Genomic DNA, 17,363 nt, shown 5'->3' on the forward strand with positions numbered 1-17,363 from the left:
CTTTTTCTATAGTCAGCAAGTGTGTACTCCACATACTGGCATGATAGTACATTTCATGGCCTAAAAATGTGCCCACTACTCCCAAGACCAACCCTCACCCTTTGTGCAGTTAAGACTTCATGCATGCTCTGGGCATGACTGCATAACAGCTAAAATGCTGATCTTGTCATGTGTGACCTTAGTATGCATGTGGCAAGTGTTCATGACAACTGGGCACACGGCAAAGCTCTTGACTGATTTCAATGTGTGCTGATAGAATTGCTCCAGGAAGGTGACCCACATGGCATAGGAGACCTCTCCTGTCTCGCCCGCTGCTCCCCTCAGCAGTGTATTTTAGTAGATCTGTCTGTTCTGCTCCCCACTCTGTCTCTGGTGAATTCTCTTATCCCCTCCCTCTGCACCTCTGGCCTATATCCCAGCTCTTGTATGCATACATAAATAAAACACATCTTTTTTTAAAAATCATGATAAATGAACTCTCTGGCTAATAGATAGCCTTTCTACTCAGAGATTGGGAATCCTTGAGGTAATGTGCACATGCATACTTGTATGCTTTAGGCACATACAGGTGCACATGTGACTTCTCTCTCTCTCTCTCTCACACACACACACACACACACGCACACACACACACACCCCTCTGCCGCCCTATCCCTAAACCCCATATCTGAGGTTTCTCAGGGACTGAGAACGCTCCCCTAGGAGGGAGCAGCAGCGGCCTCAGGCTCTCCACTCAACCTGAGTCCTGTCTCCGATGGGGACAGGTTCACTCACAGCAGGAGGGGCCAGACAGGGCCAGGACTGCTTTACCTTGCACCACCAGCAGCCCGGCGCCCGCGGTGAGTAGTGTCAGATAGATGGACACTGTGGCCATGAAGCAGTTCACCCCATTTCTCTTCTTGGGTTTTTGATCTGTAACACAACCCCAGCCAAGGTGACTGCAGAGGGTGGAGAGCAGGGGGCCCCAACCTGTGCCCAAATCCCCTGTATGTGAGTAGAAAACTCCCCTTGAGGTCCAGTGGGAAAGACACCGAAGATTCGTTATTCCCTTGATTCTCCTACGTGCCACAAGCAAGAAATGTCATTGTCAGTCACTCATTTTTGTGGCTGGGCAAACCTCTGTGCTAGCAGAGTAGGGTCCTCAAACCAGGTGTTACATCAACCTTGTTCATTGGAAAATCCTCAGGTGGTGCCTAACCTTAGGGGCCTCTCAATAGAGTCTCATTGAATGAATTCGTGTCTTTAAGTTTCAACACTCCAAGAGGAAGGCAGTAGTTCCCATTTTATAAATGAGCAAGGTATGGAGAAACTGAAAGCCTTTTAAGTTAGCAGAAGCAGATCTGGAATTGGCATATGGGCCTATGGGCCTTTTCGTTCATTTTCTTTAGATTTTTTAACTATTAAAGTAAAACATGCTTACATGCAATTATCCAACAATTTAGAGAGCATCACAGGGTTAACAATCTTCCCCCAACCCCCCGAGGTTCTAACCCTTGGACTGTGACCTTCCCTCCTTCTTGTTCCTGGAAATGTACAAACGCGCTTACCGTTACATAGACCCATTTCTTCCTTTCAATCTTACACAATAATATCATATTACATTTCACACAGCACATTGCCTTTTGTAATGAATGTCCTTTCATGGACATTTCTCTAGTTTTCTTTGTAGAGAGAGATTTAATTATTCTTTTAATAACTAATATTCTTTAAAGGTAAAAGTCACAATTCATGCAAATATTTCCCTACTGAGGGATTGTGTCCATTTTGGGGCATTACAAAAAAATACTGCATAGGGCATTTTCCCTGGGTCTGACCCCCACACCAGCTGTTTTCCTACTTTGGGGCATCTAAGGCAGGGTCTTGCTGCTCACATTGATTGAGAACCTACTCTGTGTCAGGCATTGACTGACAAAATCCCTAATTCTTGCATCAATCCTGCAAGGTAGGTGTGATCACCCGCTTCCATAGAGGAAAGGCCTAGAATTCAGAGAAGTTAAAGTGACACAGTAGGAGGCACATGGCCCTGCATTTGTCTAAACTTAAGACTTGAGCTGGCTTCACTAAGCACTGTGACTGCTCTCCCTGGGAATATGCTGCTGAAATGTGTCTCAAGAGAAGATGTGCAAGGGAAAATAGATCAAGTGAGCAGCCCAGTCCAGGGCACTGACTGGGGGGCTGAAGCACCATTTTTGCTTTGTGAAAGGAGTGGCTTTTCAATTGACTCTTATACTAGGTTTGTATGAAACTGATGTCTTTTTTCCATTACCTGTGGGGCTTCTGTTATCTCCCTGCTATGTCATTCAGCGATGCAAGGATCTGGAATCCCTGCTTGAGCATTGCCTAATGTAAGGCGGTCTAGAGATGATTCTGGCAGCACCGAGAGGAGTGGATTTTTCGGTCGGGTGGTGTTTTAATTAGTGGAAAGTGTTTGAATTGTCTAACAGAGAGTGTCGGTCCCTCCTACCTTGTGCTGTACCCACTCCCTCAAATCTACACACACAGTTGCCTGAGTGAACTCTCCACACACCCTCCCCTGCCTTCAGCCCTTCAGTTGCTACCTCAGGACAACTCTCCTGTAGCTGTCAGCCAGCTCTGCTGTGACCACCTCTCCATACAACATCTCTCCATGGACGCTGACCAGTGGTCAGGCCAGGCCAGCCAGGGCCAGACCTTTCTGACTTCAGACAATGCATCTCCTCAGAAGACACAACCCTCTCCCCTCCCGTCTGCATGATTAATTCCTACTCATCCTTTGGGAGATTTTTTTACTCCAAGACACATACTGAGACTTCCCTTTCTCTGCTTCCCCAATCACTCTGCCTTGGCACTGATTATCCTGAACTAAGTCTGCTTATGTCTCAGTCAACCCCAAATGGCCTGGATATTCTTGGGCTATATTCCAGCACTGACATGGCATCTGGCATGGTGAGGATGGGTAACATACAAAGGAAGGCTCACATTTAACACAAGCTGGGTAGTGAGTGCAATCTCAGAGACAGTGTTCAAATTGGCAAAACATAACAGGTAATGAAAATGAAAAAAATTATTGTGCTTCAGAGGCACAGGTATTATAGAGGGCAGAGCTGGGGGAGAGGGTCATTAAGCATGTATAGAATATTTCATGCAACAACAGCAGAAAATGCATTTTTTCCTTGTACACATGGAATATATACCAAGATAGATATACTCTGGACCACAGAGAAAACCTCAATAAAATATAAAAGAAATGAAGTCACACAGAATATGTTCTCTCGCAATAATTGAAGTAAAACAGAATTAATAGCGTTAAGACAACAGGAAAATCTCCAAATACTTAGCCATAAAAAAAGAAACCTAAATAATTGAGGAAAAGTCTCAAAAAAAAAAAACTTTAAATAGAACTGAATAAAAGTTAAAAGACAATATGTCAAACTATGGGATACTGTTAAAGCAGCACCTAGAGGGAAATTTATAGCATCAAATGCTTTTATTACAAATGAGAAAAGATCTTAAAACAGTTAACTAAGTGCCTAGAAACTAGAAACAAAGAACAAAATAAACTCTGAGCAAACAGAGAAAGGAAATAATAATGATCAGAGCAGAAATCAAGGAGATTTAAAATGGGAGTACAAAAGAGAAATTCAATAAAACAAAATGCTAATCTTTAAAAAAATAAAACTGATAAGACTTTAGCAAGACTGCAAAGAAAAATGGAAGAATACACAAATCACCAATATCAAGACTGAAGCATATTAAAAAAGAAAATAAGGAGATACTATTTCTAACATTATGATCACCAATTCCTCAAAACTCACAAACTACCAAACTCAACAAAGATGAAAGAGATAATATGAATATTTATAACCATTAAACAAACTAATTTACAATTAAGTCTTCTGAAAAGGAAATATCCAGATCTAGATGATTTTATGGGAGTATCCTAACAAACTTTTTTTTTTGGTCTTCAATAAATATTTATTAAATTCAACTGGATCATATTAAAATCCCTTTATCAACTTCTGGTTTGAACATAATTATATTTTCCATCATGAGAAAGGGAGGAGGAGAAGAAAAAGATTGCAACCTAAAAGAATATCAGTATCTCATTGAATAAGGAAGCCCCAAAGAAATATTTATTATATGAAGTCACAAAATATTCTTTAAAAACCTCATATGCCCTGCTCTAGAAAATTAATTTTTTCCAAATCAATAGTAAATGTTCTAGTCTATTCAATCTAAGCAGTTAAGCCTATGGTAAATTCAGGTGTTACATAAATTTAGTAACAATTCTTCCTTTATAACAGATTAAAGATATTGTCAATAGGAGAGTTCTCACTAGTTTGCTATTAAGAACTTTAAAGATTTCATCCTATACATCTTTTTTTAAAAATCAGCATTGAGTTTACAATCACTTGTAGATAGTAAAAGAGTAAACTGGAGAACAGCTCTTAATTCATTTTATAATGTCATGCTTTTCCTAATGTGAAAATCAGACAAGGACAGTCCAACGAAAAGCAAACAAAAGATGACTAACTCTCATGATATCTGACATAAAAATTCTCAACAAAATACCTCATAAGCATAGCAAACAATGTATAAAAATAATTTATATACCATCATTTGCAGGTGTGCAAGTCTGTTTCAATATCTGAAAATCAACCAATAGAACCACTATATCAATTGGCTAAGGGAAAAGAAATCATGTAATCATATCACTGATGCAATAACCACACTTAGTAAAACCCAACTCATAATAAAACTCATAATTCATTATTTTAATTCTCATAATAAATAACAAGTTTATAACTAAATTCTCAGCAAATTAAAAGTAGAGAAATGCTTCCCCAACTTAAAAAAACGCATCTACAAAATATATGAAGTTAACATCAAACTTACAGTGAGACAAACTATTTTCCTCATAAGATTGGAAAAAAGACAAGTTTGTACTCACTCTTTTATTCAATCGCATTTCTATATACTATTGACAAACAAATATACATAGAAATTAAAAATACAATGACATTTATAATCACTCCAAAAAATGAAATATTTAAATATAAATTTAACAAAATGTTTTTAGGATCTATTAGTTGAAAAGGAGACAATCTTGATTTCAAAAATATCAAAGACCTAAATAAATGTATCAGCATACCATGACAATCCACTCATGGATTATAAGACATGTCATTTCTCAAATAAGTTATATTAAATTTACACAGAAAGGCACAAATCCTAGAATAAGTAAAATAATCTTGAAAAAGAAGAAGAATATGTGAGGAATAACTCCACCTGATGTTAAGGCTTATAATAAACCTGTAGTAATCAAGGCAGCATTTTTGGGTGGAGGGCCAGACATAATATAAATATAGACTGATAGAACAGACTAAAGAACAGAAATAAACCCACACAAATTAATCCAACTGATTTTAGATGAACATGCAAAGTAATTAATGGAAGAATTAAGACCTTTTTAGCAAATGATGTTGTAGCAATTGGACGTCAATAGGTAAAACAAACAAATAAACAAGCTTTAACCTAAACTTCATACTTTTTTTTTTTTTTAAGATTTATTTATTTTTTTATTTATTTATACAAGCACTGGGTACAGTCAGAAGCGCAGGAGGGTGAGAGAATTCACCAGAGCCAGAGCGCGGGGAGCAGAGCAGGCAGAAGGACCGAAGGACACTGCTGAGGGGAGCAGCGGGCGGCAGGAGAGGTCTGCGCGCCATGTGGGACCCTCCTCCGGTGGCCGGGGAGCAGCCGGGGATCGAACCGGCGCTGCAGAGGCTGCGGGCAGCTTCGCAACCCAGCGCTCAACCGCTGCGCCACCGGGGAGGCCCTAAACTTCATACTTTTTTACAAAACAATTCAAAATGAACCAGGAACTTAATTGTAAAATGTAAAATGATAAAACTTTCAGAATTAAACATGAGGTGGTGTTCTTAGACTTGATACCATCATTAAAAGTACAACTCATAAAAGAAAAAAATAAGTTGGGCCTCGATGGAATGAAATAGTTTTGCTTTGCAAATGACTTGGTGAGAAGATGAAAAGACAAATTACAAAGTGAAAAAAAATATTTACAAACTACACACCCAGGAAAGAACTTGCATCTTCAATATGTAAAGAACTGCCAAAACTAAAGAGTAAGAAACAAAGGATCCAATTAAAACATTGGCAAAGGACATAAAGAAGTCATTAAAAGATATTCATCATTAGTAACTATAAAATGCAAATGAAAATTACAGTGAGCTATCATTATCACACACCTATCTGAATAGTTAAAATAAAAATAATAATAATACTAATCATTGGCAAAACACAGAGAAACTAGACCAGTTACCCACTGCTGGTGGGAATGTAAAATAGCACATACACCCTGGAGAAGCAGATCAGCTGCTTCCTGTGAAAACAAGCACACACTGATAATCCAACAATTGCACTTCAAGGCATTTACCCCATAGAAATGAACTTAGGCTTACATAAAATATTTTACATCAATAGCAGATTTATTTGTAATAGTTAAAAGCTAAAAACAACTCAAATGTCATTCAATGGGTGGATAGTTAAATAAACTGTTGTGCATCCATATCACGGAGTGATACTCATCAATAAAAAGAACTTCCTGCCTGGCATCCCTGGTGGCCTACATGTTGAGTCTCATTGCTATCACCGCTGCCTGAGTTCAATCCCCAGCCAGGGAGCTGACCCACACAGGGTGTAGCAGACCTCTCCTGTCTCACCTGCTGCTCCCCTTAACAGTGTATTTCAGTAGATCCAACTGTTCTGCTCCCCACCCTGTCTCTGGTGAGTCCTTCACCACCAGTACTGCTAGCCTGTACCCCAGTACTTCTACACACACACACAAAATATGTTTAGGGCCTCCCCTGGTGGTGCAGGCGGTTGAGCACCACGCTATGAAGCTGTCCGCAGCCTCTGCAGCGTAGGTTTGATCTTGCCAGCCGGGGCGGGTCCCACATGGCGCAGCAAATCTATCCTGCCTCGCCCGTTGCTCCCCTCAGCAGTGTATTTCATCAGTCTCCCTGTTCTGTTCCCCACTCTGTCTCAGGTGAATCCTCTCACCCACCTGCGTATCTGGCCTGCACCCCAGTTCTTGTATAAAATAAATAAATAAATCTTTGAAAAAATGTTTAAATTAAAAAATAAGGATTATGTTCAGTGATATAAGTCAGAAGGAAAAAGGAAAATATCGGATGGTTTCACATACAGGAGGAACCAAATCAGGGATCCAAATAAGGGATCTGGGGAAAAAATAATAACAATAAAAAAACACAACACAACAAAAATAAACAGGCAACTATAAATCAGATACATTCTGCAGGGGAGAGGGAGAGAGAGGGATCAAAACAAGGGCAGGAAGAACCAAGGGACAAGCCCAGGGGAACTGGTGGTGGAAATTCTATGGGGAGGACTCCTGAGAAAAGAAAGAAAGCAAACACTGTAAAAAAAAAAAAAAGGACAATGATGTAAACTATATAAAAATAATTAAATTAAACAATAAAAAAAGAAAAAGAAAAGAAAAAAGACTATACTGGTCCATACAACAACTTGGATGGGTCTCAAGGGAATCAACAAAGTAAAAAACAAACAAGAAACAAACTTTAGAAAGTTACTGTAATTTCATTCATAGAACATGTTTTAATAGCAAAATTATAGAAATGGGGAACTGATGAATGGGTGGCGGGAACTGTGATTGCTGGTGGGGGAGCGAGGGGTGTGAATGGTTGCGAGAGAGATTTTGGCAGTGGGCACCTAAATACATACGTATGATAAAGCTGGAGAGAGCTACATTCAGCCAGCAATGACAGCATCTAAAACTAGTGAAATCTAAATCAACTCTGTGTATTGTATAACATCAGTTTCCTGGTTGTGGTCATGTATGGTAGCTATGAAAAGTGTCACTGCTGGGAGAAACTGGGTAAAGGTCAGATATTTTCCACTACATTTTTTTTTTTGCAACTTTCTGTGAATCTATAATTATTTCACAATTCAATCTTAAAATTTAGAAACCTCTAGGTTTGTTTGTTTGTTTTTAATGTTGAAAAATAGAGACCTGACAAAGAACAAAGGGAGAACACTGATAGGCAATGACAGTAGTCACATCAGCCAGGCTGACCTGGAGTGGACTCCGGGTCTAAGGACTGTTAGGAGAATGTTTTCAATTCCAGTTAGAATTGGAAGAAGGGACAGAAAAGCCACAGCTGAGAACTAACGCTTCCTGCTAACTAAAATAAAAAAAAAAACATCAAAACATAATTCTCCTCCTGTATTATTTGGGGTCATCTCTGTCAAGAAGAATGTTCTTCAGATAGAAATTGGTGGGAGGAAAAATCATAAAGAAAGATGAAGGTTGATATAGTTGAAGACTTGGGTGAGTGGTCCAGCGAGATTATATCCCACAGACCGGCAAGAGCTTGCCCAGGTGATAACAGAACTCTGAGAAACCGGATTCTTCAGGAGACTGACAAGACTCAAGCTAGAAAAATGGCCATCATTTACATAAAAAGTGGAAAGGAATGCACCCCTGAACGATATTGTCACAGACAATGCAAAGTCTCTCACTCAAGTTCCGGTGTTTGTTGAGGGGGTAGATGGGGCTGATACCAGTTGAAGAGGAAAGGTTGGGGTTTGGTTGGACCTTAAGGGCAGCAAGAGTTAATGGTATGTCTAGCCTCTTCAGAAAAGCAAAACAATTTCAGCAGATAAGATATGAAAAATAAAGATGCCTGAAAGATCAAGTGCTGAAACTGGTAGTTTTATCATCTCAGTAATCCCTGAGGAGGTCACTAGTTTACAGACACTGACAATGATCACTGTCTATAATGGCACTCATCTAGAAAGTTCCATATGCACCATGATCTTTATATAAGATCTTTATATAAGAAGTTGTGAATGCATTTAAGAAAGGCTTCCATCTAAATTAGAGTGATTTTAGATTTTGGTTAGATGCTTAGTTAGTTCTAACCCAAGTGAGAAATCTAGGGTTTACGCTCAATGCTTGGATCTTCCTCACCTGCGCTGTTCTTACTGGTCTCTCTGCTTTTATCTCTCCAGAGCATTCACTCTTTCCTTCCTTACACCCACTGCCTCTCATCTCTTGCTACCAAGCTCCTCTTTGTCCTCAGAGTTAAGTCTTTCCAGCTAGTCCACCATCTATGATGATTAATCTCAAGGGTAAATCAATGCTTCCCAGTCCTGACTTCAATCCCTTCAAAGGTCCCCATTGCTCTCCGACAAAGTCCAAGTTCATGCGTGGTAGTTTCAACCCCCTTGAGTTTCCCCACACAATTTTGACCCAATGCAATGGAACTGTTTGCTTCTCTAAGTTCTCTGTGAATATATCATAAACATGTGCCCTACCCTGTCCCAGCCCATCATCTGCTTTCTGTAAATAACCCCCTCTATCTTAAAGTCTAATTTTAATTTTTAAGTCTCAACCCCATCCTCCAGGATCCCACACCAGCCTAATTAGATCTGTTCATAATACCTGCGCAAATTTCAGTCATAGCCAGCAATGAACTGTATAGAAATAGTCATGTTCTGGGTGGGCTCAGCCTGCCATCCTCTTGCCAGTCCAACATGACTGTGGGCTCCCCAAGGTCAGAGCCATGTTTGATCTTGCCTGTTTCCTGAGTGCTAAGGGCAGCATCTAGCAGGCAGTAGGTGACGAATGTTTATCAGCTGACTTTGTTTGACCATATTCAAATCTCAAAAACCATGTATTCAGAATGCTGCATTTCCCAAAGTTCTGCACAGTCAACAATGTGTAAAGTCATTTGCACCTGTGCCTGTCACTGAACCACAGGTTCCCAGAAGCAGAGCGTAGACCCTTCATCTTTGTACCTTCATACATTCAAGCCCTGTATGAGCAGAGGATGGATGAGCCAACACTCAGGCCAAGGGACAGAACTGCAATTGATCCTGATCATCCAACTTCCAGGAGATACAGGGAGTGGGACTGACAGATTGACATACAATCCAATTCCAAGAGGATATTCTAGAGCCCCAAATCGAAGATCCCACGTTTGTTAAATGCAAAATCCTCAGAGGGAATTTTAAGCGCTATAAGATTTAAAACCACGTCACCTGCGTAACACTGAGGGTGAAAACAAAGATAAAACAGAGCTAACTGCATTTTTAAAATCTGAGTTTAATCTAAGACAGATGAATTATGAAACTGCAAATACACACTAACCAACAGGAAATAGAGAAAATACTCCCTCATCAACACACCCATTAAACAGAGGTCACCTTAAGGAATATTAGAGAAATTGGATTAAGTCAATCAATACGAGGCACTTGGTTTTTGTTTTGTGAAATTTTTCATTTCTCTTGTTTTGCATTGCCATTTCGTCACACAACATGTGTGTCAGAATAAGACACTGATAAAAAGGAGGATTATTTAATAATTAGCATCCATCTAAAAGAAAGCATTTAAACACAATTTAAAGGAATTCTGAATAAAAAAAAAAAAGGAACTACATGCTAAAGGTACAGCATCTATTATTAACATTCCAGAAGACCCATTTAAAGCAATCCAGAACTAGATGTTCCATCAACTTGTCTATTTCTTCCATTTGCAACAAAAAGACTGTCATTAGGCAAGGCTGTTGCTGGGGAATCTTACTTTACCATTGATTTCGAAGGTCTCCATTACAGTGAACATGGTTTGGTCAAGAGCTCTTCTTTCTTCAGGTCTAGTAAGGATCTCTTCCTCCTTGAGAATTTCCTTACTTTCCATTGCTAAGCTATATAGATGACCAAAGTCCTGGAGCCAGCAGAAATGCTCTCCTCAAGAGGAACCACTAGGGCAATGATTGTTCCCATTTAACTACCACCGCTGATTGTAGTTCATGCAGCACTTCCTTTGGCTCTGATTTCTGAATTTGCAAAATATTTCCTGATGTGATCAGATTTGGGTATTTCTCAAAAATGGGCTCTCCACATGTGGAGCTCCTGCTTGATGCAGTGTTGATTAAGAGGGGAGAGGGGGCATAATTTACAAGTCCTGGAAACCACCTTTTACTCCTAGGTCCCTGAGAACTGTTAGCTGGCTGGCCCTGGGGAACCAGGGATTCTGCTTCTCCCCATCCTGTCTGCCTTTCAAAGCCCTGCCGTCATCTCAGACCCAGCATGCTGCCTGGGGCCTCTCCTGCTCACACTGAAGTCTCCCTCCTCTGACTTACTATGACCTTTCAAGTTCATATTTGCTACTCAGAGTGTAGGCCATGGACCAGCAGCATCAGCATTGCCTGGAATCTTGTTAGACAACCCACATAGACTGATTTCAAATCTACACTTTACCAAGAGGCCTAGGTGGTGTAGGGTCACATCCCAAGTTGGAGAAGTGCTACTCCGTACCACACATGTTAGCATTTCATGAGCTTCTCCCTACAGTTCTCCATGTTCTGGGGCTGTGTGCTCATGCATGTTTGCATGGTCCCAGTAAGGTCTGACCAACCTGAGCAGACACATCTTTTCCAGTGTCCCGCATGACTGGCTCGTCCTCTGAGGGTGGTTGTGCAGTATGGTGGTTAGAGCTGGAATGCCTGGTTCAAGTCTCTTCCTCCACTTGGTCACTGTGGGAATGTGAACAGTCTCTGAAGTTTTGAGTGCCTTGCTTTCCTTGTTTGCAAAATATGGATGATGATAGTCATTACTGTGTGTATTAAATGCTGTGAGGGGAGGGCAGCTGCAACAGCACTTGGTAGGTGGTGAGGCTAAGGTCACACATATGTGAATGCAGGGGGTGCCAGGAGCTTAAGGAAATGGCCTCTGCCTTGCAGGGGCTCTCAGTCTAGTGTGCAGTGTGGATGTATTGAATTCCAGACACTTACTGTTAAGGGCAACCTTTATGGAAGCACCTGAGAGGACAGAAGCAGCCAGGAGGCAGGGTAGGCAGGAGTGGGAATAGCGCCCAAGTTTTAGACCAGATCTCAGCTTGCCCAGACTGTGCGTTTGCCTGGAGAGCAAGATGATGTGAGGGCCTTGCAGGGAGCAGAGATGGCTAAGTAGTTTTCCAGAGGCCAAATGGCTTGAGGCAAGGGAACCATGAGACTTTGGGGCCATCTGGAATAGAGTAAGTGAGAGGAGAGGTCGATAGGATCTGACATTGGGTATGACTATGTCAGTTTCTTTGGCGTGATGAAAAAAGGGAGAGGAACTGTGCTCCAGTATGCCCAAAAGGCGGAGTACCCAGGGGGCCCACAATTTCAACACTTAGGAAGTCACTGGTTTCAGTGAAGTCTAGAAGAAGAGGCTAGATAGAAAAGGTTGACGAGACAGAATTGGAAGTGAGGAAATGAAGGCAGCTATCAGCTCTAGTCAGTAGTTTGGGGGGTGGACAGTATAATAGAGGTTGCAGGGAGTTTGCCCAAGAAAGGGGAAGTCCCCTGGCAAAGGAACCTGCTCACTTAGCCTCAGTGCCTCCCCTTTGCTCGATGAGCTCAGCTCTGATCAAAGACATCCTCCCTTATGGAGGGGTTTGGGGGTGGGTACGCTGGAGAATGTGTGGGCTATTTACTAAGTGTTACTGTGCTTGGAGGGAGATTTTAGTGGTTCTGGCTATGAGACCAGACAGATTGGGATGTAAGCTTGACTCTTTGACTAACTTACTGTGAGACCTTGGGTGACAAACTTAACCTCCCTGAATTTCAGCACCAAGTAATATCTTGTAAAATTATTAACTGATATCTAGGATGTTTTAGGTGTCAGGTACTATACAAGATATGTACATAGATTACTTCATACTCAGAGCAACTTGTAACTTGCCTCGGATTGTGCGGTTAGAAAGTGATAATATCAGAATTCAAATCCAAGATTCCCTGCCTCTACAGCCTGGTTTAAGCCTGGTTGAATCTAGGAATTCTAATCCAGAGGTTTGCATCAGAGGAACATTTTGAAAACTCACCTGTCATCCCACAGTCTCAGCCTGAGATCCTAGTTTAAATAAAAGCTCCCCTGGCTGGTTCTAAAGCACAGCCAGACTGGGGCTCACTGCACAGAGTGACAAGTAGCCACAGGAAGCATGGAGATCCATCTGACCCTCAAGACTTGATCAGGGAAGATCCATTAGGCTGAGCCATTTGATATTACTGATAACTCATCCCTCCTGATATGCAATAATGGATACTTCATAAGATACAAGCTAATCCATCCAGCCTGCAGGGCTGGGATCAGAGTGGGGCAATTTAGGCAGTAGCTCGGGGTGCAAAAGTTTCAATAATCAAGATATGTAATAATTGAATACACTACTTTAAAGAATCAAAATTAGTGTAAAAAGTTCAGCATGAAAAAAATTACCTACATTTAAACAGATCCCACACTGTACTGATGTCTCCCGGCACACGCTCACCCTGGCCCCAGGCCTGCTCATCTTGCTTTCAGCATCCCCATTTGCAAAAGGGAGTAGTAATAATTGCCTTGTTTGCTTGTAAGGTGGGTGTGAGAATAAAGCAAAATACAGTGTCAGTGGGCCTCCCTGCTAGCGCAGGCGGTTGAGTGCTGCACTGTGAAGCTGTTCGCAGCCTCTGCAGTGCGGGACCCAGCCGGCTGGCAAGGGTCCCACATGGCAAGCAGACCTCTCTCCTGTCTCGCACGCTGCTCCCCTCAGCAGTGTATTTCGTCAGTCTGCCTGTTCTGTTCCCTGCTCTGTCTCTGGTGAATCCTCTAATCCTCCCGCGCATCTTGCCTGTACCCTGGTTCTTGTATAAATAAATAATAAATAAATAAATAAATAAATAAATAAATAAATAAATCTTTAAAAAAATTGTCAGTGGTAGCACTCTCTTGAGAATTGTACCTTATGTCATGTTAGCATGTAATGTAAACTTCCTGCATTGTCAATGTTACCGTAAAAAATCTCTTAATTCTCCATAAAATACAAAGCACACAACTTGGAAAAATATGTACAATCTCTTTCTAAGTCACACTCAGACACTTTCATCTCAGGAATACAATTCTGGCCATTTCTCCTGAGCACAAGAATTGTTCGACTGCATTTGGGGGCCATGTGGCTCAAAAAAATGCAGGGTTGGCTGTATTTTTCTCTGAGTACACATAATTGGACTGGAGAGTTTAAATATGTGCACAGTTTGGCTCTGATGCAGTTATGTCAGGTTCTGATGGTCTCCAAAGAAAAGGCCAAGTGGCTCACAGTGTGGTATTGGACAGGGGTAACAGGGCTGGGTTCCCTGGCAAGTGCACCCCCACTGCTGGTGCCTCCATAGAACTTGACTGTGTGTGAACCAGTGGGGCCCAGACTAGATTAGTGGATGGACTGCCTGACAGATCACTGATCTCTTTCCACCTGTAAGCTAGGGCAGCCATGATAATGAATGATGTAAAAATCCCCTACATGGCGCAGCAGACTTCTCCTGTCGTGCCCACTGCTCCCCTCAGCAGTGTATTTCAGCCAGTCTCTCTGTTCTGCTCCTCGCTCTGTCTCTGGTGAATCCTCTCACCCTCCCAAGCCTCTGGTCTGTACCCCAGGTCTTATATAAAAATAAAAAATAAATCTTTAAAAAAATAAAATAAATTAAATTAAAATCCCCTACAAAAACTGTGTTTAAAACAAACCAAACCCTACTGCAAGAGGTAGGCCAAGACTCCACAGTGGTCCCAGAGTCTCCACTACTCTCAATGGCTACTTAGTCATTTGTTCTGTCATCTGCCTGAGCTCGAGAGCAGAGTCAATGGAAAACAGGACCTGTGCTAAAGACAATGTGTAGAGACAGATGTCAACAATTTCTACCTATTAACTTCATTTTTCTTGCCAGAGTATGCAGCAATCATGTGTTCAGTGTCCCCAGGCCCAGCTCTGTGCCAAGCAATTAATGACACTTAGTAACTGTTAATTAATACTGAAAATTTTTTAAAAATCAATGCAAATGACCATCAACAGGTAAATAGATAAATTGCTGTACCTATATAAAATGGGATACTAATCAGCAAGGAAAAGAAACAAACAGCACCATGGACGGATCTCAGACGCTATTATATCGGGTGAAAGGAGCTAGACCCAAGAGGGAATGATGCATGACTCCATTTACATAAGGCTCCAGAACAAGCACACTCACGACAGTGTCGGAGAACAGAGCCATGCTTCCTGGAGTGGGCAGGGGAGACCTGACTGCAGAGGGCACAGGGAAGTTTCTGGAGTGACACACTCTTCTGTATCTTGATTGGGATATTACAAAACTCAGTGAACTTCACACTTGAAAATGTGTATAAAGTCTGTAAATTATGTCTTAATAAAGTGAATTAAAACAGAAATGAAAGGAAGAAGGGACATTACAGTACATGGAGCTCCATAGAGACAATCCCTGGGGAAGTGAGAATGGATGGGTCCTGGGCTCCTCTGTGCCTTGCTGAGGTAAAATGGCTAACCATGGGCAAAGGTGATCCTAGAAGTTGAGAATGCTGTCATATGTATTTCTGTGCAAACTTGCTGGAAGGAGCCCAAGAAGCAGCACCGGGATGCTTCAGTCAGCTTTCAGAGTTTTCTAAGAAGTATTCAGAGAGGTGGATTCCATGTCTGCTAGAGAAACAGGAAAGTTTGAAGACATGGCAAAGGCTGGCAAGGCCCATGATGAAAGAGAAATGAAAACTTTTATTTCCTCCTAAAGGGAAAAAAAAGATGTTCAAGGATCCCAATGCACCCAAGAGGTCTCTTTCCGCTTTTTTCTTGTTTTGTTCTGAGTATCGCTCCAAAATCAAAGGAGAACATTCTGGTCTGTGCATTGGGGGTGTTGCAAAGAAACTGGGAGAAATATGGACTAACCCTCCTGCAGATGACAATAGACTTGTGAAAAGCAGGCTGCTAAGCTGAAGGAAAAATACAGAAAGGATATTGTTGCATCCTGAGCTAAGGGAAAGCCAGATGAAGCCAAAAAAAAGGGCCTTCAAGGCAGGAAAAAGCAAGAAAAAGAAGGAAGAGGAGGAAAAAGATAAAGATGATGATGAAAGTGTTGGTTTTAGCACAGTATTTTTCCTTGTCTATGAAAGATTTAACTCCCTTGTAGAAAACTTCCTCCTTTTAAAGGAAAAAGTTGAAATGTAAGGCTGTGTGAGATTTGTGTTTAAACTGTACAGTGTCGGGCCTCCCTCATGGTGCAAAGTGTTAAGACACAACCTATGAAGCAATCCACAGCCTCTGCAGCACGAGTTTGATCCCCAGCCAGCCAGGGAGCAACCCACATGGCACAGCAGACCTCGCCTGACTCGCCCGCTGCTCCCCTCAGCAGTTTATTTCAGTCAGTCTGCCCGTTTTGATACCCACTCTGTCTCTGGTGAATCCTCTCATCCCCCACAACTCTGGCCTGTACCCCAGTTCTTGTATGCATAAATAAATAAATCTTTAAAAATAAAAAATAAAAAAAAAAATAAACCGTAAAGTGTCCCTCATATAGTTAACACACTACGAACATGTCTTTCTATGGTCCTGCCCTGCTTGTGGCTTCAATGGTCACTAACCTTGCCTGGTGCAGGATGGGGTTGTAAATTTGCATGGAAATTTAAAGCAGGTTCTTGGTGTTGCACAGCACAAATTAGTTATACATGGGGATGGGATTTTTTCATCTGTTGTTGTCTTTGATGCAGCTCATGTGAAATAATCGTTCTGTTAACTGAATGCCACTCAGCAATTGCCAAAGAAAAATAAAAAGTTGCAGCTGTTATGTTGACATTCTGAATGCTTCTGAGTAAATGCAATTTTTTATCAGTGTTGTTTTTAAAAAAGAAAATTAATGGAACAAGATGACAGGATCATGGGGCTTTGAACCCACTCGCGGAAGCTCATTCTTTGAGAGCGATTGGAAGGTGAGGGCACTGGCCTCCCAGCAACAGGTGTGTGATTCAGTGTGAGAGGTCTCACCGAGCCACCCACCCCCTCGCTTCCTTGTGACTGACATCCTATGCATATGTCGAAATCACCAGGTCAGACTGTGCTCTCAGAACAGAGGAAAGAAGAGAAGTCAACACTGCAATGGGAGACTCTCCCACTGACCTGGCATGCCGACCCCGAGGCAAAGGCCAGCAAGGCAGCTGTGCTTTCCTGGTTTGGTGTCTGAACAAAGTTCTCCTGATCCCAGACACCATGCTCCATCTTCCTGACACCTGCAATGATTTCAAAGGGGCCAAAGCTTTCATTCCCCCAATTCAAATGCATTGCTTTCCAGAAGAGGAAACAATGACTTACTCACACAGAGATGTAAATGAGCAATATTACTCCTTTCCCAGAGTAGATTTGGGAGGATGAAGGAGATGCGGTAGCAGGAGACACTGGGACCGCTTTGAAGCCTGTTGATCCTGAAGCCTCTGCACAAGAAGGTGTTAAATAAGCACTGAGAGAAAAAGATGAACCA

General features: G+C 41.7%; 1 protein-coding gene across 1 annotated transcript in view; it reads right to left on the reverse strand.

Moving 5' to 3' along the window:
• Positions 1-10,741, reverse strand: part of MARCO (macrophage receptor with collagenous structure) — a 32,532-nt gene extending 21,791 nt beyond the window's left edge. Inside the window, exons 1-2 of the mRNA XM_037522085.1 lie at positions 10,633-10,741; positions 811-912 (exon numbers count right to left, since the gene is read on the reverse strand). Of these exons, the coding sequence (XP_037377982.1) occupies positions 811-912; positions 10,633-10,741 (211 nt within the window). The remainder of the gene's footprint in view (positions 1-810; positions 913-10,632) is intronic.
• Positions 10,742-17,363: the final 6,622 nt, after the last annotated feature.

Source organism: Talpa occidentalis, unplaced genomic scaffold, assembly GCF_014898055.3.
Source record: "Talpa occidentalis isolate TD23 unplaced genomic scaffold, MPIMG_talOcc4v2.1 talOcc4.3, whole genome shotgun sequence".
NCBI classification, from domain to species: Eukaryota; Metazoa; Chordata; class Mammalia; order Eulipotyphla; family Talpidae; genus Talpa; species Talpa occidentalis.